This window comes from Archocentrus centrarchus, chromosome 6 (assembly GCF_007364275.1).
Source record: "Archocentrus centrarchus isolate MPI-CPG fArcCen1 chromosome 6, fArcCen1, whole genome shotgun sequence".
Classification (NCBI taxonomy): domain Eukaryota; kingdom Metazoa; phylum Chordata; class Actinopteri; order Cichliformes; family Cichlidae; genus Archocentrus; species Archocentrus centrarchus.
Window position 1 is genome coordinate 21,068,527 of NC_044351.1, and position 20,781 is coordinate 21,089,307.

A 20,781-nucleotide genomic window follows, 5' to 3' on the forward strand; every position below is an offset into this window, starting at 1 on the left:
ATATGTTGTCACCTCAGTTCCCATGAGGCAATCTAAAGCGAAGCTCCCCTCACCCCAGAGGAATTCTGCTGGCTGGTGGACAGGTAGCTTGTCATATTCCCAGTATTTTCATTTAAAAAAAGGAAAAAGAAAAAAAAGGGGTGGGGGGTGCGCCTGGAAACTGACACAAGCCCAGCAGGAATGTTGAACCTCCTTGCCCTCCCTGCAAAAGCTTCTACATTAACCACTAAAGTCTAATTGCTTGGTCTCTGTCTTCCTGTGCAAGTCAACAGAGGGAGCCAATTCATTTCCACCCAGGGAGCCAGCAGAGAGAATCTGTCACAGGTATTCATAATCGCCCACTAATGCAAATTTCTTCTCACAGCGTTCTGGCTCAGTGGACAAGATAAAAGCCTACAGAAATACAATGCCTTGTGTCTAAACTGAGTGCTTAAATGAGGGTATAAACCAAAACTGTCAGAAATATCTTCTCAATTCCTCCCTCATGGTATGTCAACCCATGTGTTCAGGATTTACATGCTTTTTTAACACTAATATAAACGATGGAGAGAAACATCTGGGAGAGGCGCTCAGATTCCTTCACTCAGGTGCACAGACTGAGACTTTGCCGTCAGATATTCTGCAGTAATGAGAGGAGGCAGGAGTATTCCTTCCCCTTGTCTCCTCGCATTCTACAGAGTTTCTGTGAAATGGAGACAGAGCTAATTCCCCACTAAGTGGTTTATGTTTTATTAGCAAGCAGCTGAGTGATTAAAGGACATGTTGGACAAAGTGCAGCCTTTCAAAAGTAAGTGTAAATTTGTAGGAAAATAATCCCTTTTTTAATTGCATTCAACTCAATTTCAAAACCCAACTGTATATTTTATCATCTTTTTGTCAACATGGCATTGTTAATATGTTGCAAAAATACTTAAACAATGATTTATTTCTACAGAAAAGGACACAAAGCTACAAATGAAAGCAATAGCGGTAATAATTAATGATATACCTGGGCATTTTGGTTTACCCACAGCAGAATTGGATAACGAGCGACTTGTAATTGAACAAGTGTTGGTATGTATGTCTGGAAGGAGTGCCTCTAATGTAGGAAGCCTCCCTTGACAAACACCATTTAGCTGAAAAATGTCTGTATGATTATGCGTATGGTGCCTAGGGAGAAGAAAAAGAATGAATTAATAAAACTATTAGCACATGGTGGAGTAGATGATGGAGATGCACTCTCCTTAGCCACCTGTAAGCGTTCGGAGAAGGGGGCAACCCTGGGAAGAGCAATTCTGCCAGGGTTAAGAACAGCCTGACAGATTTGTTTTATAGTGCCATTAATATGATTCCACTAAATGCATTCTGCGCCTTCTCATGCAGATCCCCTGGCCAGCAGAATCCAGCACCTAATAATAAAGCACTCAGCGATTAAAAGTGTGAATAAAATAACTTAAAGCTGAGCAAGCATGGTAGCTTCCACCACCCACATGCTCCCTGGAGAGGGAGAAGGGACTGTAGCAGGAACAAAGGGACAAAGACACCTTCTATATAAGTTTACTACCGCTCTGTAAATTGATTAACAGGGGGTAGCCCGATCTACCAACCTAAACCACTGACTGGCAGATAATACTGCCAGACTGCCAGGCTGCCAAATGCTTTCTTCATACATTACACCATACAACAGATTATAAATATAGGCATGACATCAGTATAAGATGAATAAAACTGTTGCTAATCCAAATAAGTGTAATGTCATAGGACAAGGGCCTATACAAAATCATTATTGGTCCTGTTTAAGCTAAAAAATGAAAAACTAAAAAAACTAAAAACTTTCAGATATTTTTTTTTCCCAATGTGGTACATTTCAAAAAATACCCTTATTTTTAAACTATGCACCAATCAAAACCACGAAAGATATCATCTTGGCTCTATCTTCACTATTTCTCTTCAGTTGCACTCCACTTGGAAAGCTAAACAAAGCGAGAAGCCAGCATTATGAGGGTCAGTCATGGGGGCTGTGGACGGATGCCAGATTACGTGAACATACACTGAAAGAGTTTAAGACCGACTATAGGCTGCAGGGTTTGTGTCTGCATTTGTGTGGTAGTCTGTGTGTGTGTGTGTGTGTGTGTGTGTGTGTGTGTGTGGTGTGTGTGTGTGTGTGTTGTGTGTGTGTGTGTGGTGTGTGTGGTCCGCGCGCGCCGCCCCGGCTCGCCTTCGTTGTGTGGCTTCCCCCGCCCCCTCTCGGTGCTGCCCCTCCCCTTCCCTCTTCTTTCCCTCTCTTCCTCTTCCCTCGGACAAAGATTTTCCTTTCTGAGTGGAACTGAGGGCAGTAAAAAAAAGAATCTGAATTACTTAAATTAAAGTAAAAAAAACAAACAAACAAATGAAAGATTAATAATGAATCAAAGATGTAAGTATCAACTCAGCTCACGCAAGTCTGTCTTTTTTTTTGTTTTCAGCTGAGCTGAAACAGAGTCTGGATGAGAGGGCTTATGTGGGGGACAGGAGCGGCAGGCTTTAAAGTAGCTGTAAACGCAGAGCAATGAGACATGTAATTTGTGTTGAGCTCGGGCCAGTGTGGGGACAGGCTTTCAGGGGGTGTCGGAGGCAGAGGAAGCACAGATAAGATTTCTCTTCAGGGCAGGTAGAGTGTGTGGGCAGCCATAGTGCTCTGAGCTAACGCCGAATAAATATTTCACATACCCTAAGCTCAAGTCTTATCGACTGAGGGGAGAGAAAGAGAGAGACAGTGAGAGGAAAAGGGGGTAAAAGAGAGAGGGCTACCTTTGAAAGAGGGAGCGATACAGTGGGAAAGAAAAATCACGTCATTCTCAAGGAGAGAGAAATTAGTTGTGGCAGTTATGAAATGTGACACAATTAATCACTCAAGTTATGAATAAGGATATACCAACATCATTTTATGTAGCAAAAGAAACACAGCAGGGTGAGCGGGTTTGCATTTTGTTCAAAATTATTATAGATTTTTCTTCAGGATAGTGTATTAATAGTATTAAAAAAAAACAAAAGTACCAATTTTAATGACAAATATATAGGTAAATAAAAACAATAAATTCTCAGGCTCAAAACCTGTAAGAGACCATAACATTGGCCTTATATAGTGTTACTGACGTCAAATCAGTGTTCACTACTATTTCAAAGTTGTAAAAGAAAGGTTAACGTTGGCAAAATGATAAGCTTGTAAGTACACCTGCATGGCACAGTGATAGCTCTTTATCAAAGCACTTATGAAAAGCAGTTATGCAAGGCAAGGCATTAGCATTTGCGCACAGGGAGATCTCTGGCCGTTGTCTCCCTGCCTGTCTGACACATGCCAGGGCCAGAGTAGTGCCAGTACAGGCTGGAGCGGGGCAGTCAGTGGGGGCCCTGTGGTGCCTGTCAGTGGTGGCTACACTGACCCCGCACTCCGGCACTGGCCACTAGTGTTTAATCCGTGTCGGGAGCGTTAACACTGAGCGACCTCCTGGGTGACAGATCTGCCATGCGAGCCTTCTCCCCTGAGGAGGTTGGGGGGGGAGTGGTATGGACTCTTTCTCCCTGTCAGTTCAGCTCACGTCGGGGCCAAGACCGGCTCCGAAACAGCCACACAGGTCGCTACCTCAGCTGCACAGAGAGAGGTGTCCTCTGTGAGCGGGAAGGTGGCGATGATACTGCACGGACAACGGGGTCAAATGCAGAGCATTCTTCAACTAGGCTGAAAACATGCATAATATAAAACAACAAAGCGCAACAGATGCACTGATAAAATCTCGTCCGCTCATAAGTCAGTAACTACTTATTAAAACGTAAGAGTTAATTTATGCTGTTTTACAATGGAAAATTATAATCGTGAGCAATAGTTTAAATTAATTCACGTGTACACAACTTTGTGTGTCCTAAAACATAAAACATCAAGAATTTCACAGCCCTAATGACGTGAACATTAGCACAGAAAGCTTATTAATCCCACAAATAAAGTGACATGTTCCAAGGTTACACGCTGAATTCAGCCAGCCTCAAGAGCTGTCAGCAGAAACACTGCTATCTGAGGGCAGATAAATAATAATAGTGTGTTAAATCAGGAGGCACTGCTGAGCAGTTTGCAAGTAGTCACAGACTATCATTTAATAATTAATAGATCTCAGACTAAAACACCATGAACACACACCGCCATCACTGCCATCAATTTATTTTTTTTTTTCCTTTCTAGACACATTCCCACTGCACAGCCTGTGAGAACTCCCACAGCCATGGAGATGGAGAGTGTAACCCTCATGAGACTGAAAAAACCCACTCCTTTAAGGCCTCCAACTTTTTCAAACAGAGAGAAAACAGATGTAAAGCAGAAACAAGGAGACAATTCACAGGCACACACGGCCCTCTTGCTTTTCTCACAAAAAGCGGAGACACACTGCAATGCAGTAAACCACAAAAGAGCACATCCAAGACTCACAAAGCATCTCATATTCAGGGACGGTGTTAACAAGAACAATTATGACAACTCTGATTATGGCCTTCATCTTGGCCAGCCTGGTGTTCTGGTTAATGGCTCTGACTGCTGTTGCTCTACACAGGTGGTCTCCTGAGACCTCTGGAGCCAGATCTGACCCTGTCCTGCCCTCATCTGGGACGACGATGATTCTATCAGCCCGCAAAAAAGCACCCGTTGCAGCTGCCAAGTGTGTTTACAGCTGCACCGCATCAAACATTCATCAAATGCCATCTTTACAGTGTGTGATGTGAGGCAATCAGCATTTCACAGGCTGTCAAATGATGTCTAAAGCAGTTGTTACCTGGCAATGCGGAAAAGAAAATGGTTCAAATACTCACGCAAGGTTTACAGGTTTCTTTATAGTCTAAGTCCTGACAGATGAGGTACCTCGTATGTTAAAATATTAATTCTACTTAAATACTTAAAACGGTCTAATGACAGCAAAGCTCCAAATAAGCTTTCAAGTGTAAATGATCCTTTTTTTTCTTTTTTTTTCTTTTTTTTTTATACCTTTCAACAGTTTCATCTAAATCAAAATTGTTCTCAACTTTAAACTCCAGATTAATTTTGCTGGTTAATACATGTTCATTTACTTCTTGTTATTTATAAATGTATTTATTTTGCAGAAGAAACTTGTGTCTTTTGGTTTAATGCACAGAATGGAGGATTTCACTCCAAGTTGTTCCCACGAATGGCTCCTGTTGGGAAAAGTTAGTGATCTGAGCTCTCCGGTGCCTCCGTTGATGTTTCTAGCAGTGCTGTAGCTCCATCTACAGGTGGTATCCTTGCGTGCAGCAAAGAACTCTGGGTGACCCCTCTCGAGTCACTGCTGATGTATAGCACATTCATCTCGCTCAGTCTTAGTGAAAAGCACATCTAAAGGCACTTATTTTATGAAGATTTTAGCTGTCAAATTTTCCTCTCTCTCAGAGAAAGGAACATGCTGTTGTCAAAAGCCCAGATCCTCAGCTCATTACTGTAGCATAACAAGAAGAAGGGGAAAAAATCCAAATTTCATGTTTGTATTTCCACTTACTGATGAGAATGTTTATGAGGATTTGCCAAAACTTTGTTTAAATCACGACAAAAATTTTTTTCCCCTTTTTTCTTGTTTTTCTTTCCTTCTTTTTTTTTTTTTTTTTAAATTACATTACCTAATTAGAGACACTATTTTAAAACTGCAACCCATTGGTAGAAAGCTGAAGGTAACTTCAAACGGTGTGTACTCTGCTGATGAGTTTGCACAGTCAAAACACGCAACCTCCTGCATTCACAAACTGTAACAATGCTGCAAGTCTTTCCATTCCTTACAGTCGCCTCTCATGCAAAAACACTTGTTAGTAGCCCAAGCAAATAAGTCAAATGTGCACCATATATATATATATATATATATATATATATATATATATATATATATATATATATATATATAATCTATATATATATATATATATATATATATAAATCAACTCAGTTATTCTTTCCACTCGTTTAATGTGAACTAGAGCAGTGATCTCTCATGCAAATTTGAATACCTTGCACACCCTAGACCAACAAACCTCTTCATAATGCAGATATAAAATCTACATAAACAGGATAGCAGCGTAGACTACGTGCTGTGTAGAGGTCAGAAATTGGCCTGTGGGACTGAGTGATTATAATGGCTTAAGTATTCCTGGTAAAGCACTACGTGAGCATCCCGCAGTCCCAGTAAAAAACCACAGCTGTGGTAATGCATTACAGGATGTATATAGTGTAAAAGGGTAGGACTGGTCTGCCTGCAATGATAAATAATGTATTGTAATGTATATTATAGCTAGACCCACCGCTGCAGTGTTTCCAACTGCTATACCCTGAGAAGCCTTGCTCTGCCTGCCACTGTGGAAAAGAGCAGACACTAGTGGTATAATTATGCACATCTGAGAGGCAAGCAGAGGCCATCTGTCAATGTCTGAATCAGTTACCTTATTACCACTGCCTAAAGATATAAAGATAGGAGTGGGAGCTGCTTTCATTAAGCACATGGTGGCATGCTGCTTTAGACAGCTCCAAAACAGTAACTTAATTGGAAACGATGACTTGGAGGAGGGGAAGTGACTGTACGGTGGACGCCCTTGGAGTGGGCAGGGGCACAAGACAGGGATGGTGGCATGGCACCAGGCTTGTAATGACAGTCAGTCAAGACCTTGTGGTTGGCCTCATTGACAGTGAGGCAGTATCAGAAAGAGTTTTTTCCTGTTGCAGTATTACATGTGATTTGCATGTTTCACTGTGCTTGTTGAGGCTGTAATAAATCACTGAAAAAAAAAGAGCTTTTCACTCGCTGTTACTCTCGGTCTGCTGATGAGTGGGTGATGAATAACAATGCCAGTTTCCCTCTCTTTGGGCAATTCTCACTGTGCACCTTTGACACTTAGACTATTTGAAGCACACCTCTTCACGGGCACAGGCGTACTCTGACTACTCCGTTACTGTCTGCTTTTAAACATATCAACCAGCATGCTGGTATTAGTGTCTGAAAACACAACAGTTGTTTCAAATAAAAGGATAAGCTGTTATATTCGATGTTGCAAGAATTATCATTTTCACTGACAGCAAACGGATTATACACAGCTGACCAAAAAAAAAAGAAAAAGGGAAGCGCTACACTGCTGCAACAATGACAATCACCACGAGAAAAGTGAACGCGAGTCGTCTTCCACAATTCTAAAATCTGCTGAACTCTTAAACAGCAGGTGTAGTAGAAGTGGAAATGAAAGATTAGAGTGTACCACCTCACACTCCCATTGCCTGCGGAGGATCTAATTATAGGTGGAAGAAGATGCCCCCATCCCGCTGACCTGTCACCTGTCAGCCTGCCTATCCTCCTGCTCTCCTGCCCATATCCATGCCTGTCTGTCTGCCTCCAAGTCTCTCACTATCTTGCCCGCACTCTTACTGAACTGTTTTCTTCTTCTTTCTGTGCTCCAACTTTCTTTCCCAGATAGTAGCCTGCCTCCCACTCTCCTTATACAATTGCCTGCATTGTTCTCTGCCTTCCTGTCTGTGTGTCCGCCTGTCTGTCTGTGTGCTGTGCTGTTCTAAAGGCTGTGATACACTGAGCCTGGCCATTGCCTGGGGGGATTTGCACCTCAGGATCAGTGAGAAGGGCTTATAGAATACACCAGGTATGAATTGCATGTCATCCTGAGACAGAGCAGACAGAAGAAAGGCAGTGAAAGGAGAGTTCTTCACACACCCTGTCTGTGACCGCTTCCTCACCCTGACACAGCGCTGGCAGGGCTTTCATGGTAAGTGTGCACTCTTAATCATGACATTACATGTGCTGTACTGCAGGGGATTCACTGGGTGCTTTAAGATTATTTAAGCTTAGGACCTAAGATCACATACCCTCATTAAAAACAGCTAAACAGAGACATTTAAACAAGGTTCAAATCTCAGAGGCAGACTGTCACTACTCCACCCAAGGAAGCTGAGACTGTGATCCTCCTTACACCATCCCCAGGGTTAGGAGGCTTTACCGAGAAGTCAGATGTACAAACGCCCAAACCCCACACCTTCAAATACACTCTAATGTCATCAGAACTGAAGGAAAGCCAAGTGGGGTTTGATTTAAAGGATAAATCACATCCATCACATACACATGGGATAAAAACAGAAGGCAGTCATTGTTTTTTCATGGGAAAAAGACCAGCAGGGAGAGAAAATGGCTAAACCAAAGATTCTCTTCAACATCTAATTCACATAAAATGAAAGAGTTAAAACTGGGCTGCAGTGAAATGGGACAAAACTTGTTCGCCCCTAGGCTTAAAGAGAGTTCATTAACATGAAGCAATGACTTACCAGAAAGGCTATTAGACTCCGTTGCGTGCTCTCCCACTGAAAACAGCTTTTAATGTACTGTAACGTGGACAGAACTGCTGTGCTGATTTTGCGGACCCGATATATACTCTGGGCAAGAACCTAATGGGAAATAATTGGAAGAAAACAAGAGTTAGTATCATTTGATACTGGATGAAATGTTGATGGCTTTGCAATGAGGTTGAATTGGCTTTACAATCCCTTACTTGCCACTATGAAGCTAGACCCAATAAAACTAATTAGGTTAATTAGAACAATCTAAACTCTGACCATGTGTAGATTTTTAGCGGTCACTTTATTAGTGAGTTGCGATGGGAACCTTATGGTAAGTTTTTAAGTTCCTTCTGCAACACTCTGCTAAAACCATCAACCGAGATCACCTTTTTGTTGAACTTCAGGTTTTCCTCCGTTAATTTTGCCTCCTTTGGCTGGAAGCATTTGACACCAGCTCCTATCTGAGGCAAACAAAGAAACCAAATGAATGCTGCAAGACTTTATTCACAGTATATAGTGAATATACTGCAGCCTATTATCAACATTAACAATCTTGACCACATTCGGTTTGATCTTTACTTTGTTGTAGATAATCTCCAGCTCGAGTGTGATGGTTCCTTTAGCTGCACTTCCCAATTTTTCTTTCTTCAGTAGCAGGGTGATCTGCTGGCCATTTTTAACCTTTTAGAAATTCAAAATGCACACATAGATACATATATAAAAGACTGATTTGCAGCTTGTATGCCTGACATTAATTGTTAAGACATTTATCAACTCATCACACTTACAGTAAGTAAAGGAATGACCACCTTCCCCAAAAAGTTTGGGGTTTTGTCTCCATTTTCATCAAAGACAGTCAACTCTACCACTTCGGTGATGTCCTTAATTGGGCTGCAAATGAGTAATGCAAATGTTATTAGTGTCAAAGTATAAATTACAAAATAAATAAGATGATTTGCTTCTTTTTTTCCCCACTTGTCTTACTTACAATGTAAAGGCTTTGCTCCACTCTGGATTAACAGTCTTATGGACTGTGTGAGTTTGAAGTTTACAGTTCCCCAGCTCAACGACACACAGGGGGTTGCTTTTTCCTGCAAAAAGGCAAAGATGTGTTATTATTTAATATAAAGAAATGGCTTTGAAAATAGAAAAGATGAAAAGGAATAGCTTAATACCATTAAGGTCTGTTGCGGGGAGATCATTTGCCTTGATTACGCTGACCTGAAGGAGGCCAATATCTCTCATACAGTTGTGAGAGTTTTTTAAACTCTGAAAAAGATTACATTTAAAAATATTACACAAACAAAGATGGCATAATTATTAAATGTAGTACTGCTCTACATATAACAGAATTATATTAATCTTAGAAAAAGCTATTCCATATTATATTTGAATTTGTTACTGAATCACTGGGTGTAAAGTTCATGACTACTATCTTGCTGTTTCACATAAAAAAATGATGTTCCTACAAAATGAAAAACATACAAATTTCTCCACCACTGCGTCTTTCTCATCATTTTTTTTAAAGTAGCGCCATCAATGTCAGTGATGGAAACTCCCCAGCAGGATCTCAGGGTAATCAGAAACACCACCCTGCCTTTTCCTGGGTTCAGCATCTGACTGTAGAATTGCCCCTCATTAAGAGGAAGTCTCGATACGTCGACCTCAAGCCTGACACACAAAAGGAGAATCGCTCAATTGAAACAACTTGTAAGGTGTGTAAGTTCCTGAGAGGAGCCGGTGTGAACAAATTTAACTTTACAAACCAGGGAATACTCACATCCCCCATGATTCTTCACTCTTCCTCCCTTTCTTTGAGCACATCTCCACCTGTAGAGGTTCCTGGTTATCTTCAAACTGATTGAAGTCAAACTGCTCTCTCCACTGGGGATTTTCCTGAATGCAAAGGTTCTAAGGGCAGAAAAGATGCGGCTTCAGCACATACAGTAACGCACACACACACACAAACACTTTGACGCAATGTCAGGTTTAATGCATTATCAGACTGAGCAGCTCCTGCATGACAGGTGGATTAAGTCTTCACTCAGTACTACCAGAAAGAGGCAGGAGAGGAGAAAGAGAGGTATGTTGTGCGTATGTGTATCTATTTGTGTGTGCTTGTATGTGTACACCTCAGTAGCCACTGTGGGATTGTAAACACTGACAGCTTCCAATTAGAATCAGCTTTGTTCAACAAACAAACAAGCAGAGAGGAAAGCAGAGAGGTTTACAAAGAAATGACACGACAACATGAGACAAGTGCACCATAGAATCATCGGGGGGGAGGCCAACAAGTACAGGTAGATGAACAGGGCATGCTGGGTATGCAAATGAAGGCAATGAAGCCCGGCACTCGAAGCACAGTTAGAAGTGAGTGGCAGCCTTGCCCAGTCTAATGAGCTGCCTCTGCCATGGCCCAGTGAGCCAAGGTGGAGGTGAGTCACTGGCAGGCGCCTGCTGGGAGAGAAAAGCGGGGAAGTAAGAGATAGGGGCTAGGAAGAAAGTTAAAGTCTAAAGAGCAGATATTAAAAAGACAGAGGAGCATGAGTAAAGGGAGTATAGGAGAACTGCAAAAGAAGAAAGACTTTTAATAAGAGCGGTCCAACCTTGCTTTTGTACTTCTGATCACCAAGGCGAAAGCGGACGTAAATGTCACCATGGCCCTGCCGTGGCATGTTCTGTCCCTCCACCAAGGTGACACCCAGCACTCCAGTCCACATCTGGTTCTTCAGCTGATTCTTCTGTGTTTCAGAGCGCTGAGCTGGTGTGGCCTGGTTTTGCAGCGGGTCAAAGATGCACACAGACAGTTACATCTTTTTTTTAACGTAACATGCATGCAAGCTTTTTGAGCTCCCTTCCTTTTACCTGCTCCCGCCTCACCCTGGCATCTCATCATGTTTGCTGAGTGCATGAAACTAGGACAAAGGTTTACATTATACAGTGCATCTCTGTTGGTGCACATTAGCACATCTCTACTGACAGGCAAACCACACCATGGCGGCTCCTGGAAAGAGAGGAAGAGAGGGACGTCAGCGAGCAGCCAGATGTCCCTGGCTGTGACAGTCCCACTCATCACTGGCTTCCAGACTGAGTGTGGGGAGGCAGGACACTTGGCATACTGCACCAGAGACAGCAGGCAGCAGTGAGTAATGATGCAAACCACACAGCTCTCTCATCAGCAAATTATGCATACATGCAGCATGTATGGCCAGCATCAGAGTTTGCTGCATGTTAGCAAATTTATCCAGTTTTAATACAACCAGCAAAGAAACAAATGTTTTCTGCCAAGGTGAAGCTATAAAACTGACCAGGGCATCGTGCTTTCGAGAACTCTTCGAGAGCAGCAAATAATCCACTTCTCCTGCCGTGTGTCACAGAGCAAGTGTGTGAGAGAGAGAAAGAGAGACCTTGATATGTTTCCATGTTAGAGTTCCCGTGAGGCTGTGCGGTGATAGGCCAGGGCTGTAAAAACAAACAGCACAGAGGTTGTGTAGGGCTGACTGTAATTAAAGCGAAGGAGCGTAATCTGCTCTGGCTTCTTTGATTGCCCAGCTCCTTCGGCTGCCCCAGCGACGCTGCTTCAAACAGCCCCACTGCAACTCCCCTGCCACTCCGGCCCCTCCTCATAGCTACAGGGTCGCAACCCACATTGCCACCCAATCCGGAGGGGATCAAAGCACATCTCAGGGACCTGAATTAACATGGAATACCACAGGCACAGCCCTATAAATATCAGCCCCTTCAAAAGAAGAGGAACAGAGGGAGTGGAGGAGCGATATAAAACAGGCCTCAGCCAAGTCATCCCAAGTGTTTATCTTGGACACATTTCTATCTCAGCGGCCAATAAAACAATTCCACTTAACTGTAAGTGGCCCCTAAAGAGAATCTATTCCTGGTCTTAAAAGGGCTGTGCGATTGCTTCCATATGGTGGGACAGCATGGGGACAAGCATGATGAGCTCAGACCCAGGTCCATTTGGCTGGTATCTCAGCACTGTCCATCCACAGCTGTGATATTACATCCTAACATCTGGGTTATTGCCCGCTATGCCTGGGAATTATCAGCCTTGCCGATCTTAGTCATCCCACACTGGCAGCATGCCTCCAACAGCCAAGCCCCCCCCTTCCGCTTCTCCCATACGCCCCCTCCTGTTTGAAACACTGTCACACAGCAGACTTTTACTTAGGCACTTGCAATTCCCTGTCTCTGTCGTGGTAACACAGAGGGAGAAAACGATGTTCTGACAGAGGGGGAGTAGAGCTGCAAGAGCTGGGTATTCAGCACTTCCAGGATAGGTGTTAAATGCAATAAGATATTGTACGTTTGTCAAAAATGAAATGGGGGGAAAAAATGTCATTGTTACATTGTTAAATTAGCACTGTGATTTAGGCAGCAGAACATCGCGCAAAGTCCCACCACACATTTCCGTCTCCCTTTGAGTATATTTAACCATCTGTAGTGGATAACCTACAATGTGTATGAAAATGGCATTCATTCCTTTGTCATCTAATTTCAAATTGAGACTGCCTACTGGACCATCAAGAGACTGAACAGTGGCAGATGTAGTGACAGCATAGGTGTGAAAATAAACCCAATCGCTGCAGTGTGAGTCCCAAACAGCAACCCTCCTATTTCACTCTGAATCTAATTACTGCTGCAATATATTGAAAACCACTTGAGAGGAAGACGGAACTTTGTTTACCACAAAACCAAATACTGCTCTATAATACTCATCAAAAGGCTCTTTCATGACAGCATATTCAGCGAATATTATTACTTCGGTTTTGATCAGAATGTGATATTGTATCATACTTTCCTTACACAAAATGATTCCACTGAATATGGTATGCATTGCTAAAAAGGTTAACTATAAACCAGAAAAGAAATAGGCTGTGCTGATAACAAGGTTACACACAAAAGCCTGAGCTCTGAATATATGCCTTGTTCTTTGTTGCACCATTGTGTAGTGAGCTACTGCCCCCTAGTGAGTTAGATCAGCCTAACCATAAGCGCTAATGAGGAAATAAAAAAAGATGATGGATACAGCTACAAATTCAAGCTTAAAGGCAAATGTGGAAATTTTAAAATCCATACCTTATTCTTTTTGTTTCCAAATCTCTAGAAATGGGGAAAAAAAAAATTGCATGAATCATTTTGCACACATGAATTTTGTACACGCACTCACACAAACAGTCGTCACATCTAAAATATGCTTACCGGGCCCTTTTTTATGGTGGCATCTCTATACATTAGGCAGACGTCAACAATGATGACTCCCATGTCATCTTCTTTACTTTTTGGATCTTCAAGACACAACTCCATTTCTTGGGTTCTGTGAGGAGAAGGGCAAGAAGCTTCAAACTGAAGACCACCTGTGCATAATATAATGTCTAAAATATAAAATATATATATGTTGCTCACTTGTTCAATTCTAGATCTTTCACAGAAATAAAGCTGGAGCCCATGAAATCATCAGAGGTCCGATTTTTATCATAGACCTGCAACATTATTACACAAATTGCATAAAATAAATTAAACATCTCGTGGCCTTGCATTTAAACTGAAATTGCGTGTTCTGGCACAAGACCGGTGTTGCTTGAAAATGCCCTACCCGAACTTCCACGTTGTGCTCTCTGTCTCGTAATGGGTGAGAGAAGGACTCGTTCCAGTGTGGATTCAGGTTTTTATAAACCACTTTGCTTTTATAGAACTGCTTCCCTTCAAGCTTGAACTTCACATAAGGATCACTGGTGCCTAAATTAAACACAATGAAGAACAAATCAGCAAGCTAGTATTGTGTAACACAAGTGGGGGGCCATCTTAAATGTTAAATTATTAATAACTGCAATGGTACAAATGCTGATTCCACAACAGCACACAGAGGAACTGGAAATACTAAATGAAAACTAAATTATGTTAGCGTCTTGTCGCTTTATTCATGTACACTGTGCATGAAAACGCACATTCATATATACACCCTTCCCCCATGCTGGTTGTGCGAGAGACTGAAATATGTATGGAGGAGTTGCACCCCACACATGGCAAAAACAGAAGAATGTAGCTGTTTAATTGTCACAGGGTAGAAACACTCGCCAGCATGAGGCTACCAGAAACCAAAATCTAGAAGCAACCAGTGTTAATCCTCCAAGCTTGTTAAGAAAGTCTGTCTGTGAGTGGGGTGGGGGTATGGGACTTCTTTGTTTCTGCAATTGCATGCAGATTGGCCAAAAAATGAAAGCCAGCCCCATGCCTTCATTTGTATAGGGGAATAAAGGGGTGCTTGAGAGAGCCTGCAGGGAGGCTTGAATCACATGACAAAGGCCCTGTGGGGATGGGCTGTCAGGCCTGTCAGCTCCCTACTCCAAATGAACATCTCGCAAAGGCAGGCAGGACCCACAGCAGCTCCACCCTGCCAGCCTGTGACAGGGAAACCTCCAGGCAGCTTGACAGGAGGAGAATGTGGCAGCTAGCAAGGAGAAAAGCTCTGGCATGACTGAGAATGGTGACGATGGAAATTAATGGGAAAAAAAAAAAGGGGGAGAACAAAAAACAAGGAACGGGGGCTGGTGATGTGGGTCCTTTCAGAATATGTAATGACAATGTATGCCATTGGTAAGCTTTTGGCACTGTGTTGATTGTTGGGCAAACAGTTAGAGAGATAGGAGGCGTGTGAGGATTGCATCATCATGGTGCCAGCTCGTCAGGGAAAGTAAGGTCTCAACTAGCTTGAAAGCCTTAAGAACCTTGTGCCACAAAACGAAATCATTTGAAGAAGAAACTTCCACCGTATCGCTTTTAGATGATTCCCCCAAAGTAAGGGAGGCACAGCAAAGTTTAGGATTGGGTGAAAAGAAAAGCCCAGAGGTGTCAATTTTTTTCCAAATCTAAAATACAAAAACAAGGAAAAGAAAAGAAAAGAAAAAAAGCCCAGAATATCTCTTTAAATTTGAATTCTTGATCAGGCCTCACAATTTTTTTCATATGGTGTAATTCAACTTATGACCACTTGGGGGTGATAATTTCCCATTGACCGAGGCCTCAGGGGAAAGGAAACGGAATCTTTTCTCTCTCAGAGATTAATACCTGATTCAAGGTTATAAGGATTCTGAATGAAAATAAAACAACTTTCAAATTGGTTGTATACATGACTGTGACAATTAATAAATGCAACCAAAACACGGCTCTGCCATTTTAGGATGTTTACTAAAACTATTAAACCAAAAGACACCAATAAAATAATTAAAGAGAAAGGCAGCTTTGACTTAAAATGTTTAGATTACTGAGAATTTGAGAGGTAAGGAAAATCTATGGACAACAGCTGTTTATATAAGCTGCAATACCAGTAGTTCCATGTGTAACTGAATGTTCTTCTTCATATTATCAGTCTTTTGTCAGACCCGTTTGACTGCATACTTGCTGGTTTGTGCTTGTCCGTGCATAACTTCACAAGATGTCAATCTCACCAGTAAATAAGAGCTTGAACTGAACTGAAGGATAGCGCACTTTCCATCCACGTCACAATAAAAGATCTATAAGCAGTTCATGTGGATTCAACATTTTATCAAAGATTTCCTGTTTAGCTGCAGCTACAAGAACAGGATTTGATGTTAGCTTATTCAAATTTCTAAGATCTAGGTGAGGCCTTTAACTTAATTTCACAGGTTGTAAAAGGTCAGGACCTTATTTTATGGATCACCTGTGGGTTTCTGACCTACCTGAGCGCTTGTCTCTGATGACCAGACTTGTACCCCGCTTTAGGTTGATGTTCAAGAGGTACCTCTGGAATGGGCCGGGTGCAGAAGCATCCTGTGGAGAATCATCTACATTTATATGCATTTGTCATACCAGATTTTTGTTTACTTAAACAAAGACAACTCAATGAGTACTTACAGAAGGATTTTCATCATAGAAGTTGCCTGATTCACTGGCCATCTAAGTGTATACATATAAAAAAAAATGTGGCATTTGATAAAACATAATGAAAACTGCACATTCAATCATTTCTAGGAGATAACCTGTTACTTCTCCAGGCTCTCTGATATATGAGCAGGGAACTGGATTCGTTTCCTTGTCTGTGTCAATTGTTGTGGTAAAAGGAAATCACTGATGTGACGTACAAATCCATAAAAATCCAAAACACTACCTACAGACTTCAAGTAGCAGCAAGGATCCTCAGACCAAACATATGCCTAAATACATAATAATAAAAATAATACTGACCTCTCCAGTTTCTTCCTCCTCCTCTTCCTCCTCCTCCTCTTCCTCCCCCTGGGTTTCCTGTAGCAGACCTACATCTATCTCTTGCATCAGCAGAGGAGTATCGGGGTATCTGTCCCATTCATCTGCATCTGTTGTCCAGGGCATTTTGACTTTCTCCTCACTAGGAGTGTCACAAGCTGAGTCCAGAGAGTTGCCTTCTCCACTCTCCATAGTGTCCATCATCATCCAACCTTTGGAAGCATTTTGTCTGATTGCTGGTGGAGTTTCTTTTTCAGATGATGTCTTTTTCTGCTCTAATGATATCTTTTGCCTGTAAGGGTTCGTTTGCTCCCCCAGAGAGTGTGCTCTTGCCAGTGCTGCAGCAACACTGTGTGAACGCCCTCTCTCTGCTGGGGCATCTTCACTAAGAAGATTCCCTCTCTCTGGAAGGTCTGGGCTTGGTGAAAGGTCTTGTGCACTCTCATACACATGCTTTGTTGTAGGGGTTGGTTCCAAAGCAAACTTTAATAAACCCCCTTTGCCTTTTTTGTCTACCTTAGCATACATATCTTGTAAGTTCTGTTTGTTCTCTAAAGCTGAATTATTCATGTCCCTAATTTCTTCATAAACAATCCGTGTCTCCGCTGGTTCATTTGCTCTGTTCAAAACTGGATTTGGAAGAAATCTGAGTTTAGTTTCTGGAGCTCGATCACTTAGTATGTCTGTAAAAAAATGCCCATCAAAGTTTGAACTTGCAATGGAATCAGTATCACTCAGACCGGGCGAGATGCCAGTGGCAGCAGGCGGCAAGGCACTCTCAGCGAAAGATGCTTCACCTGGCTCACATAGGTTGGGTACTGAAATACTTCGTCGATTGGCCAAATTCCTCCCCAGCTTCTTAGGGGTTTTCTTTATTCTGGGAAGCTTCAGAAGCCTGAAATGCTTTTTCTTGGTGTCCATTTTGAGTGAAACCCTTCAAATTAAAATAATCAACAACAGTGAAATGGAGTTACTTTGCTGCGCATGTTTGCTGGCCTAAAGCATTTCTGCAGAAGCTACATGATGACAAAAACTACATTTGAGCTGGCGTGAAACACACTGGCATTTTTAAGGGCAACATTCAAAAAGATTTTACTATATACACACCACCAGGTCCCAGCTCTACTGAACAGCCATCTGATTTAGTGTAGCAGCTTTCTGTATAACTGAATAATCTTACCATTGGTGTTGAAATTAAATTTAAAAAAATAACTTGACACACAATATTCTGAATGAAACTGGATTTTCCCAGACTAATTCAGACAAAGAAGAAACTGTGCCATACCTGTTCAGTCAACTTCTGTTTTGAAGCCAGGCAAACTTACACACTGAGTTAGTTTCCACCGAGAGCAGATGAAAAATGTGCGACAGACAAGTCAGCTGCCCCAACTATGACGAAAAAGAGTAAGTATTTAAGGCAACACATCATTCAAGGTCCCAGAAACGTGATTGGTGGAGAACCCAAACTAGATAAAACTAGCCATACCAGTCAAACGAGGTGAGTTTCAGTGACTATGGGAATGCCTTTCAACTATTAAGACCTACCCAAGTTGTCTGCGATGGATGGAGCCACACACACAGTACAGTGCGACTCCAGTTGTGTGAGCTCAGGAAAAAAATCTGACAACAAATATGGAGTAAATTAAGACAATGTAGCGAGAGATTAAACTGACACTGGAGCACTGAAACTATAAAACAGTTGCTCACAGTACAGCAGCCTGTTTTGCCAGTCTGTTGATTGTTGATTTGTATATTTGGCAGTTTATTTGCATTTGTATGTTTCATGACTTGCATTCTCTAACATGGGTTCTATTATAGGTCCAAGTATTTGAAAATATACTTAATGCCTTAATCTAGCCTAATTATACAATACAACTGTCTTTCTTATGTGTCCAAAACAGTCCCAAAAATGCTGCTGATGGATTCTGCAACATGGCTGAGGCATATGAAATGTCAGGGAGGATCTGGCACTCAGTAGCTGCTTCACCACACCAAACTCCATTACTTTCATACACCCCCATATTTGTTTACAGTAGAATGCGGTTTAGCCTAAGCTAGTTAAAAAGGAGCATTTGTGTTTACAAAGTATAAACTATAGCTTTCTGTCTACAGATAGACGCTAATGCAACAGACACATTGGTGTTCCCTCTCTCTCTCTCTCTCCTTGTCTGAGCCTAACAGTTGAGACTATATGACAACAGATGTGTTTGAGTCTGGACTGTCTTGTTCAATATTTGCTGATGTCTTTAGGAGATCAAGCCCACATGAAAGGCCCTCTACTTGGCTTCCTGTTGAAAGGCAGGGCTGGGCATCAGAACAGGGCAAGCCCCTATGGCAGGTGGCCTGTCGCCCTCCTTCTCACACAACTCAAACAACCCAAAACCCTGCTTGGTTACTCTACCCATGCACAGTGGACATCTTCCAGCCTAAATCACAGCTGGTCTCAGGAAGGAAAGCCAAGAACATGCACTTGGGGACAAATCTACTGAGTTATGCACATACAAGCCTACAAACTGAATGCAGCCATTAATGAGCGAGCCTGTGGACTGCAGCTGACCTAAAACCTCCATTTGTCTCTGCATTTTATGTTTGATAAATGTAGTTTAAGTTTTTATTTGTATGTAAAAGAAGCAATAATGTACTGGAGAACTTGTCCAAAATACCCAAGTAATGTTAAGACTAAAATAAAACTAAGGCAAATGTACCCATAGTAACTGACCTAGCTGCTAGCGGTTAGGTTTAACTATCTGACGCTCAACTGTATTACAACAGGCCCAAAAGTTACTTGGATTATTGACAAGCTTTAAGAGATATGCTCAAAATGCATGCACCACCATGATGTTTGCATAGCATGTTGAGATAAAGGCTGCAATATGTCAGTAACTCCTTCACAGGTCAGAACAGCAATCTTGTTCAGCTGGATACCAAAGAGGTCATGAATGGAAGAGCAACAAAACAACTACAATGATTATTGGTTGGCTTGAACATTTGGCAGAGAGTGCATTTTAGTTTATCTGAAAATGAAGATATTAGGGATTATTTTTTTGCTTGTTTTTTGTTTGTTTCTTTTGTTTTGTTTTTTTTCTTTTCTTTTGCTAGACATGAAATCTGGACATCGAAGAGCTGAGTTAATGAATGAAGGCAGACCTGTTTGTTTGTCTAGGAACTGGTTGCCCCTTTAGATTATCACAATTCAGGGTTGATGCAAAGAAAATCAAGATGGTAACATGATTTTTCCATATTCTTGTGCAACATTTGGTGTACAAGGTGCCCCAAATTTTGAGAATTGGCTCCAAAAAAAATTTTTTAAAAATCAAAAAAATCTTACCTGATTTCTCCCTTTTAGGGTCAGTCTCTGGGGCATTTTCAGAGGTCAGTTATCAGATTGCTCCCAGAGCACTTGCACTCTGCATATTACTGTTTCACTTTTGACCCAAATCTTGTGCAGAGAGAGATAGCAGCTAGCTTTCTTTTTCCAACTGACTGAATTTTGTGTGCAGGAGTTATGAGAGTTGGGTCTCCAGATATTTTCAGCAGATTTACATTTCAGGTCATCCATTTATCCAGTTCAGAGTCCAGGTGGTGCTGGGCATGTCAACAGTTTATCACACAACCATTCACGCTCACATCACCAGCACCAGTTCCCACAAAAAAAGTCACCAAGAGAAGCTTTTATGTGCTGTTGAGTCATAATATCTTGGAGCTAAACACAGAATTTAGCCTAGACATTATTATACCCTAATCAGACCAATACTATGCAGGTACTCCTACTAAACTATAGCCTACTGAAGATTCAAAACAATATTTGCTTTGCTGAAATATTTGTATTGATAAGTTATTGGTCTTTATATAATTTTGACATACCTGTTAAGAACCCACGGTGACACCGGTGTCACAGTTTCGCATGTCAAGGAAATTTCCTTTAATAAGTTCGTAGTTTAAAAGTTTTTTGATATTCTGTATAAATTTTCCTCAAAAGAGAAATGTGTGTGGGCTCTAAAAGCACTACAAAAACAAGCCAACAGAAAAACAATGTTGAGATTTTTATTTTTATGTATATCTTTGTATAATGAAACCTGTCCAGCATGGTAACCCAGGTCCAGTCCCCAGCGCTGAAAATGGAGTCAAGTCAGAAAGTGTCAAAAGCTGCAGTTCCTCTAGGTCAGGGGTCCTCAAATCCAGGCCTCGAGGTCCGGTGTCCTGCAGGTTTTAGA

The 20,781-nt window shown here is 41.7% G+C and overlaps 1 protein-coding gene across 1 annotated transcript in view; it reads right to left on the minus strand.

Moving 5' to 3' along the window:
• Window positions 1–17,972, minus strand: part of LOC115781809 (multiple C2 and transmembrane domain-containing protein 2) — a 31,463-nt gene extending 13,491 nt beyond the window's left edge. Inside the window, 18 exon segments of the mRNA XM_075074376.1 lie at window positions 8,318–8,437; window positions 8,716–8,790; window positions 8,909–9,010; window positions 9,118–9,220; window positions 9,318–9,420; window positions 9,505–9,598; window positions 9,815–9,858; window positions 9,861–10,000; window positions 10,110–10,240; window positions 10,936–11,100; window positions 13,424–13,447; window positions 13,547–13,661; window positions 13,751–13,827; window positions 13,941–14,083; window positions 16,045–16,135; window positions 16,220–16,261; window positions 16,550–17,501; window positions 17,853–17,972. Of these exon segments, the coding sequence (XP_074930477.1) occupies window positions 8,318–8,437; window positions 8,716–8,790; window positions 8,909–9,010; window positions 9,118–9,220; window positions 9,318–9,420; window positions 9,505–9,598; window positions 9,815–9,858; window positions 9,861–10,000; window positions 10,110–10,240; window positions 10,936–11,100; window positions 13,424–13,447; window positions 13,547–13,661; window positions 13,751–13,827; window positions 13,941–14,083; window positions 16,045–16,135; window positions 16,220–16,261; window positions 16,550–17,488 (2,508 nt within the window). The 5' untranslated portion in view covers window positions 17,489–17,501; window positions 17,853–17,972.
• Window positions 17,973–20,781: the final 2,809 nt, after the last annotated feature.